Source organism: Poecilia reticulata, linkage group LG6 (assembly GCF_000633615.1).
Source record: "Poecilia reticulata strain Guanapo linkage group LG6, Guppy_female_1.0+MT, whole genome shotgun sequence".
NCBI lineage: Eukaryota > Metazoa > Chordata > Actinopteri > Cyprinodontiformes > Poeciliidae > Poecilia > Poecilia reticulata.
Window position 1 is genome coordinate 8353854 of NC_024336.1, and position 9915 is coordinate 8363768.

A 9915-nucleotide genomic window follows, 5' to 3' on the forward strand; every position below is an offset into this window, starting at 1 on the left:
CACACACACACACACACACACACACACACACACACACACACACACACACACGGTGGAGATGATAGCCTCTCACCATGAGTGGTCTGATGCCCTCCATTCTGTGTTAGATCAGTGTGTGGAAATTACAGTGGTGGGTAATGACTGTCGGCTGAAACTCCCATCTCCTGTGGGTGTTCTGACACAAGGAAATGTTAAATACCTTCCCCTCCTATCATTTATTCTCCCACTCTGCCCTTTTTCCTCCCTTTCACAGGGGACTCGCTGCAGGGCAGGAAGTCTTTTTTTTCCTTCTTATTCTTTTTTACAAAGCTAAATGCTTTAATTAAGCCCTTCTACCACTGGGGAAGAGACAAAGGGGTAATGCCATCAGCCTCATTAGAGCTCAGTGCATTTGCACTTTGCTCTATCATTAACTGGGTTTCTGTCACCAAACTGATAAATGCTAGAAGAGCAGGGACCTGATGAATGAAATAAAACCCCTGAGAAACATTAAAGATTCAGGCAAGACAAGCAGGGCTAGCCATGGAATCACCATGGACGAACCTTAGATTGGACTAAACTCTACACCTGCTATAGGGTTGGTCTAAAAATCCCTAGTAAACATCATATTTGAATGGAAACAAGAGTTTTATGTGTCCTTTGGGTTTATCTGGCCGCTATTTGTGTCTCTGTGTTTTACTGAAACTTCAGGGGTCTTAAATCTTTATCTCCACCGAAAAGGTAACTTTAGGTTTGTTTCAGTTGATTATGCAAAAATCAGTCTAAATACACGTCTCTCAGAACACGTTCTAGTAAGACTTCAATCAGGTGCTGAGTTCGATGTTTCAGAATTACACAGACTAAACAGTGGTTCAAAATATACCAGGCAAACTGTAAATGTCAATGATTCAGACTAAAGGTTTTTTGTTGTGTTTGTGCTTCCTCTACCCTCTCAGGCCTTGCAAGGGCCAAGTCAGTCCCCAGTCACACCTACTCCAATGAGGTGGTGACCCTGTGGTACCGGCCTCCAGATGTCCTGCTGGGATCCACCGACTACTCCACCTGCTTGGACATGTGGTGGGTACTGGCTGCCTTCTGCCTTTTTTTAAAAATTTCATTTAGTCTTGATTTATAGAGGTAGAGATGCAGAGCTACGTACAATCACTTTCTTTGGGGATCTTGAAAAACACTATTAATTGTAAAACAACTGAAATTCATTTATCTCTACCTGTTCCTTGCATTCTGTGTGCTGTAAATTCTACATCAACTGTAGGATTATAATTTTAACCTTTTGTAGATTTTTGAAATCAACCCCATGGATTACAAGTTTCAACTGTTTCTAAAAAACAAATCTATCTTTTACGTTCAAAATTTATGGAATACCAAATAAAACAGTGAATCATGTTGATAATTTACGCCAAAAAAGAGTTCAGGTAAGTGTAGTTAAGGCTACTACTCTACACAGACACTCCACTAGCTCCCTCAGAGCTCCTCCAGACTAGAGGCAGCAGCAGTTAGAAAATCCAGGTGGAAGTGAGCGCCTGCTGAGCTCAACATACATACTATGTCTCAGTCTGAAGAATAGTTGTGAATGGCAGCATGGAGAAGCATTAATGTGATGACTCTGCTGAAGGCGGAGTACTGGAAAGGGGAAGAGATTCTTAAAGAGACAGAGGCGCAATTTCAAGGCATCAGATGCAAAGTTATGCTATGAGGCAAAGTCACATTTCTTTTAAATTTTATTTTTGTTATAAATATATTGCTATGCAGCATTTTTCTAACTAAAGGTAACATAGTTGTTTGCTATAAAATGGCGCCATGTGCCTGGAAAACACATTATATGCTTCCATCTTCTTTAAAGGTTTGGAGCTGAGTTGCAGCTCTGTTGGAGTTCAATGTCAATCAAGTGTAAATCTTTTTACTATTATTAATTGAGACTCCTCATGTTTCTTTCAGTTCCCAGATGTACCTAGATGTGTTTAAAGTGAAAATGTACATTTCATGTTTTCTGACATCTTCTAAGCGATCCAAGCTGTTCATATCTGGCATTGTTATTATGCGTAAATTATGACCCTGGCTCTTGTACACGGTAGTTTTCATTGGACCCAAATACCGGTCATATGAGTTCCCACAACAATACATAAAGTATATCAAAGTCCCTTGGCCTGCCTCACACAGCACTGGGGTGGACCGTCCTGCCAGAACAAACAGGAGACAGAGTTCTGCAGAGCAGAGCTGTTCCTGCAGCTCAGTTCAGCTTCTTTGTTTCTACATGTGCACAAACTTTATGCCTGGAGGTAATTGCTTCAGCAAAGGTTTTTTTTTTTTCGTTTATTTTTTTACATATTTTTTGTAGCATGTCTTTTTGTCTTTCGTTGACTGCCTATATTGTTAATGCTTGCTCAGTTACACCTTCACATCAGCAGAACTCATTGCAGCCCTTAATGTTTGTTCAACATATCTTCAGTTTGCCTAAATTATTTTGGACTGGAGATAAATTCATCATGTTTTATACATTTTCTCCGTTGGGAAGCTTAGAGTTGAAATGAAGTTGAGTAGTTTTTCAGCCAGGACTTTAACAAGAACTAGAGGCTTGTTTTCCCTCACAGTACCTGAGAGAATTGAATTATTTTTGCTGACGTTCTTTAGACTTCCTGAACAAAAGTTCAGTAAAAGATGAGATGCCATCGGTACACAAAGCATTAGACTGGTTTCAGCTGACTTGGCCTTTCCTGCAGATCCTTCAGCGTCACTGTAGGTTTTTTGCAGCAGCTTCAGGATGACACACACACATCACACACACTAAAACCTTCATTGATCAAAGTTAACAGTGACTCAGCTGGATGAGGCCCATACAACATGACTGGTAACCAACACCGATACTTTACAGAGAACTGTTTAATACTGGAAACCATTTAAAGTTTAGAAGAAAGACAAACGTTGGACTGACATACAGTTAGAAGGAGGATAACCCCACCAGATGAGATGTGGGCCTTGCAGACTTTTTCCAAGCATGAGTCTTAACAGGAGAATTTGTGGTGCAGTTTATGATAATATGGCCTTACAATATGAATGAGATGCAGTCGAAGCCCAGGGTGTTTGTGTATCGTGAAAAGTCTTAAAAAGCCTTCATGTGTCTAACGTAAAAACCTTCAAATGTCTTTAATTTAAAGAAGCTCTTCCACATTGAAGCATTTCTGGACACCCATGAAAGAGAAAGTCTCATATTGTCTCTTTCTTTGTGACTCTCTGCTGTTTGAACTTGATTGCTTCCTTCAACAGATTTCTACCTTGAGTCCTAAAGGAAGCAGGGACACAGGTCACTGCAGAACACTTACAATCAGGCAAAGCACTTCAGACATGAGAGGCAGTTGAAGATTAGCGAAGGGCTTACTGAGAGGCGACTGTTTGCTGTTTAATGACAGAAATACAGCCGGCAGTCATGTGAGGGTCTCAGCTGCTTTCTTGCTGCAGGCGGATCCTCACATCTCCAGAGGGAAAAACGGATTAGATTTCAGAATGATGGGTAAAATGGCCGTCTTTATGCTGATGTTTTGCTTTCTTTACCTGAATAAAAATACACATAATTTGTGCCGCAGAGCCCTTCTAATGTAGGCAGTTTGGTTCTTTGGTTTGATGTTCTGTTTGTCACCAAACCACATGAGATCTTTACAAGCTGCTGCAACAACAAGAAGGAAGTAAACAAAGAGATGTTTGTTGGTCTTCCCTTTGGATTATGTTCAAGTAAACAGAAAAAAAATCCTCTACAAAGTCATCTCAAAGTTCCCCAGATGCTTCAACACTAAACCAGGATTTTAGTAGGAGTCTTTTATGAAAAGTTTAAGAATGAAAAAAAAAACATATCTGAGAGTTAAACCACTGCAGAAAATGATTTGCACTGGTGTGAACCTGGTCTGGGTTACTCAGGCGTTGGTGACAGTTTGTGAGGACAGAGGGAAATCCCTGCAGACCCGGATGCAGTGAGTGCTTCCTCATTACAGAGCAGAGCTGCAGGACTGGGTGGGCAGTGGCTCCTTGCCTCCTTCAGGGATGGGCCGATTCCACAGGGTGTCGTTCCGGTCCCCCCAGAATCACCCTGTGACACCCTTCCACTCACCCTGTTCTGCCACTTCAGAAAGCAGCTGCCATGAGGAAGCATTCTTTGCAGGACTGCTAAAGGTTACACAGATCTGTCTTCCTGTGGTGAGACGCATCCATCTTTCCGACTGCAGGGTTACAGGCTGTGAGGAAGACAAATGTGATGGAGGAGGAGGAATGAGGAACTGTTCTATTTTTACCTTCATCAGCACTTCAATGAGCTGCAAATTTCACTTCCAGTCAGAGTCAACACTTTAATCTGGTATATGTTGATCACATTTAAAGTCTCAGGTTTGCACCAGAGGACATCTCTGAGTTTTGGTAAATAAGTGAACAGCAAAAAAATAAATAAAATAAAAATAATCTACCTCAGTTATTTCCAACATTGTTTCCGTACAGTGTGTTGTAAAATCATCATATTTGGAGTATCTTTAAACTAAAGGCTAACCCTTGTGTCTAGTCTGACAGAATCACAGGTTTGTTGCTATAAAACGCCTTCACAGTGTTTCCTCCTCTAACTGACAGTGTTTAACAAGATTCTGTCTCAAAGTTGTGGTATGAAACTCATCATATCCATAATCCTTAAAAACTAACTTCAATTTTTAAGGATATTTTTAATCACTGGTTTTGTGAGATGCAACCCATGAGTACAATGTATTTTATACACAAGATTTAGGTCTCCAAATTTGAATTCATTGCAGATTTTTAAGTGACACAGGGTCATAACAATACACAAGCCCAAAATTACAGTACTAAATAAAACAGCATATTTCGTACTGTTTTATTTAGCCATCATGTTTCTCGTGACTGGAAGTAATTCTAACATCCTGACTTGAATTGTATAGAGAACCTGCGGAAGGAGCTAAAGGCAAAATTAGGGTGATTGCCAGGAGACCTTCTAACCTGAAAGGCTTGGAGGTCATCAGTGAAGATAAATCAAAATATCAGAGCCGTAAAAAAAAACTGCTCAACAACTACATCAAGGATCTGATTGCTGCAATGCCAATATATATTTTCCCATTTGTTATTACGAAAGGTTATTACGAAAGGTGTACTGTAAATAATGTTTTACATGCCATTTAATCTTAAAATATAAACACAAACAGATGTTTTAAAGATCTGTCGTGTTATATTTTGAGAGATATCTTTTTCACCCTCTACCTAGAAGAAAAAAAATTCCTGACTGAATAAAAATCAGTGTATGAATGCTTTTGAGCTTAGCTGTACATTTGCCTAAATCTTTTCATAAGGGAGGGCAGAAGGTTCCAGGTGTCATGTGACAGACTGGTCCAGGTGAAGCACATCTCCCTTCTTTGGTCACCAGCTCCTCTGTGACCTTGTAAGGAGAAGAAGTAGAGGAAAAGAGATAGATGGACAGATGAAGCACTGGGTCTGACCAGGAAAACTTTTCATCAAGCTGGGTAAAATCTTCTATGGTCAGAAAAGTCAAAGATTGATCTGCTTAGTTACAAGGACTATAAATTTGCTATTATTAATGTTTGAGAGAGTTGTGGTGAACCTAAAAACACTGTCAAAGCAATGTGATGCTGGAGGACTGCCATAATGCCAGAGATACATTTACAGTGCACAAAGTGACTGGAATTGTGAAGGAAAACAACCTCTTAATTGTTAACCTTCTTACATCAACATCTTAGCTGGTTGAGACCTGAACTCAATGGAATTCTCCAGCAAAGCAACCATCCCAAACTCACATCAAGAGTGGCCAAAGCCAGCCAATATTCTGGAAAGGCCCAAAGCTCTAACCTCACCCCTTTTGAAAATACATGGGAATATCTTTAATGGACTTCACCAACTGTGCCTAGAATTACTGTTAGAATATCCATCCAGAATAATAATGGTTCGTAGCTCCAAAGAGCGTGTGGTCGATGTGCAACGTGCCAAAAGCACTTATTAAATTCAAATAATTCTTTAAAAGCCTAAAATCCACCTGGCAGTCAGAGCCATGATGATTGGATGGAAAAGTCTGATCTGATAGTACGTGAAATTACCCATGTCTTGCTTAAAACATGATTAAATGACTAAAATTAAGCAGGTTGAGTCCCTTCACTCTGCTGTGGAGATCAACATCACTCTGACAGACTTCAGGCAGGATCAGCTCTCTGTGAACAAATAGCCCCGGATTTACTGCACCTAATCTTCTGAGGATGTTCATTTGATAAAGAAGATTTTTATTTTTTCAATGTATTCTGTCTGGCAGGGTAGCTCTCACAATTGTTGTTGTGTGTCAAGTTGTGGCCAAATAGATTGACTTTTTCAAGTGGAGTGCTACCACTTTTGCTATGAAATAAGCCCAAAGCAATTACAAATTGACTTGGGCTACAGTAAATAAGCTCATTACGTTTGGACTTATTTAAAAGGTAATGGACACAGAGATGGAAAAGAAAGGAAGAAAAATAAGAGAAAGAAGCATCACAAATCAACACCCTAGAAGTCTGCCACTAAACCTGCAGAAAGAGAGAAAAACAGAGACTTCACTCCAGTCATTGATGCCAATCAGAACACGTCACAGTACTCCACGTATTTACTAAACAACATTTCAGTTTTAACTATAATGCTTCATAATGCCCCCAACAACCTTATAATGAAACAAGGCAGAGCCTGAAAAAAGCTCTTGTCCTTGAGTTGACCTCTCTCTACCTGAGCCAGCAGAAATAGTGGATGCTGGGGTCAGAGCTGCATGTAGATGAAGCTGTCTGCTTCCATTCAACGGTCCAAATGAAAGGTTTGAAGGGACGAAATACTGGTAATATTGCTGTCTCTTTGCTCTGATGGCTGCTGTTCACTGATGCAGAAAGTGAATCTGTCAGAAAACCCCACAGCGCTTTGATAAATGAGCTCTGACTGCACACAGTGAGAAAAATTGTTCTTTCTCCCTTCCACTTGGCTTGATTTCTCAGGATTTCCAACCAAAAGGTTATAGAGAAGGAAAATCAGCACCTCTCTGTCTGGCTTTTGGAGTTAAAATCATGTAAACTTAATGTGCTTTAAGGAAGTGAAGAGCCCAGGTTTATGTTGAACAACGTAAAGTCTTCAGCTGAGCTCCACCGATCTAGTCCTGCTCTGTTTCAGGGGAGTGGGCTGCATTTTCATCGAGATGATCCAGGGAGTGGCTGCCTTTCCTGGAATGAAGGACATTCAGGACCAGCTGGAGAGGATTTTCCTGGTGAGTTTCTGATGTTGATGAACTGATAAGACATTCCTAATGAACAGCATACTGTATGCCACATTGCATCTGTTCAACCACTGCAAAAACCTCAGTCAACCTTCTGTTACTACATCTCATACAATCTCTGTTCATTTACTTCAAGCAGCTTTATGACACTTTTTATCCTTACACCTGTCTTTCTGTGGGCTAAGTGAAGATTCCTGGCTTTTACTTACAGAATTCCACTCGATTTTCATCTCCCTTAAATGTTCCATCTGGGATTTGTCCCATTGAACTCGATTTCACCGGTAGAACTAATACAGGGTCAACTGAAGCAGAAGTTGTGAATGGCGACGTTGATTTTCTGTGCTGGCTTAGGATTGAGGTCTGAAGAAGTGATTGAAGACGTTCACTTCCAAATATTGAATTGACATCAGCATTCACCATGTGAACTAGGCTAAATTTCTACAAATTACATCCCAGAGCGAGAGAGCCCTTTGCATGGCAGGCTGGTGCCACTGCCATGGAACCCACAGAGCCACTGAAATGGATATGCTCTGTCTGGACTCACCTCAGCATGAGGAGTCCTGGAAGTGGCTTCAGCTAGCAGTCATACACTTATGAAGCCTCTTGTGGTTAGATGAGTCCTCACCTTTAACAACTTTGTCATCAAGCGCACCTGTATTTTACTGTAAAGCTGCTGAATCCTAAACATGAACAGTTCTTGTGAGTTTTGGACAACAGATGTAGTTCCCATGGTAACTAGAGACAAACAGCCTGTTGTTTAGGACAGTGCATAGTTTGTCATATAGCAACACAAAGTAGAAGTACAATGTGATGTTTTTCAGATATCTCTTGGTAAACTGTAGCATGCATTTGTGTTGATCCCCCTGAGGTAACAGTTTCTAGAACCGCTGGTTTGTTTGGTCTCTACCATCGCTGCACATCTTAACTCTGCTATTTTTACTCGCTCTTCTTGGCTCAGTCAGGTTTACTAACAGCAACTTTTAAATCTTGAGTTCTACCGGCCTGAACACTGACACAGGATTTATATCATAAACAATAGATAAATACCTTTATGTGCATTTACAGAAAACGTGTCTTTCTCTGCATCAGATGGATAGTATGAATATTTAAAGTGACATGAGCTCTCATAAATCCTTTTAACATGCAGATCTGCCATCCTTGCTTCTAATTTCACCCCAAACCTCTTAATTGCGGCAGACATAATGGATTTATGTCTGTTGGCTGGAAGGGCCTGAATAATTAATGTCAAAAATTACAGAGATGAGAGTATGAAATGGGTTCAACAAGGGAGATTGTCTAGAGCCAAGACAAAGTCTGCTGGCTGCCGTTTGGCCTCTGGGCTGAAGGCTACAGACAGGCATGGGAGATTGGTCAGCTCTGGGGTAAAGGTGAAGGAAGACAGGTTCTCTCCCAAAGCTGGTGGCAGAGGGAGATGGAGAAAAATGCTTCTTACTGATTGTTTTTTATGCCAGAGGGAGGAAAGGGAGCCCCAGACACCCCCCACCCCGGTTCAACTCTTAGACACAAAGACCCTTTGAGATGGGAGGGGATGGTTGCTGGCCAGACTGATGAGGCTCAGCTGCACACTGCTCTCTGCTTTGGTTTTTCATTTTTGGCACTGGCAGAGGGTGTGGAGGAGGCAGCTGAAAGACAATTGGCTCAAACCAAACAAATGGTCATTTCCTGCTGCACTGGTGTGGAGAAGTAATCGCCTCCTTTCACGTTCTCATATTTTTCCCTTTTTATCTAATTTTCAACCTATTCAGTTTATTTGTATAATTCATTTCAGCAACATAGCAGTTCAAAGGGCTTTAAAATAATAATAATAATAATAATAATAATAATAATAATAATAATAATAATAATAATAATAATAATAATAACAGGGAGCTTTTTAGTCTTAAAGGAACTGAGTGTTTCAGCAGTTTTGAAGGTTTCTTGAAGTTTATTCCAGATTTGCCGCACAAAGAAGCTGAAGGCTGATTGTCAGGATATCAGAGTAAATACTGAACAATGCTTTCAAATGATGATTTCATTTACTGTAATAAGGGAAAAACTATATCCAAACAAACCTGGCTCTATATGAAAAAGTAAACATATGCATGATGAATCATTTATTAAGTTTGATTAACCGTCTTTTTTCCAAAGCTCGGTTAATTTCCCTAACCACTTCAAGGTCTGAATGCTGCCAGGGTTGTGGAATCAAGAAGACATTTAATAGGAATGTCTCCAACAATATGAAGTTCACTTAAGGACCAAAGACAGCAAAACATCATGAAAGAAATTCAGGACCAGAAAAAGTCGCTGACTTGTATCAGTCTGGAAAGTGTTGTAGAGTCATTTCTAAAGGTTTGAGACTCCAGAGAACCTTATCAGGAGAGGCTGGTGTAAACCTAACAGCATGTCAGACAGAAAACATCTCACTGCAAGAAATAACGAGGGGACAAAATTCAATTCAATTTCAATTTATTTCATCAAGGAAAACACATTAAGCAATGTTGCATGTTAAGAACAAAGCAACCATTGTTTTCTGCAGAGGTTTTTTAGCCACAATGGATGGATGGATGGATGGATGGATGGATGGATGGATGGATGGATGGATGGATGGATGGATGGATGGATGGATGGATGGACTATAAGCAATT

The 9915-nt window shown here is 40.3% G+C and overlaps 1 protein-coding gene across 4 annotated transcripts in view; it reads left to right on the plus strand.

Annotated features, from left to right (window-relative positions):
* Positions 1 to 9915, plus strand: part of cdk14 (cyclin dependent kinase 14) — a 173809-nt gene that overhangs the window by 89779 nt on the left and 74115 nt on the right. For all 4 annotated transcript variants that reach the window (XM_008411053.2, XM_008411056.2, XM_008411054.2 and 1 more), the window contains 2 exons: positions 936 to 1056; positions 7168 to 7261. In XM_008411053.2, the coding sequence (XP_008409275.1) occupies positions 936 to 1056; positions 7168 to 7261 (215 nt within the window). The remainder of the gene's footprint in view (positions 1 to 935; positions 1057 to 7167; positions 7262 to 9915) is intronic.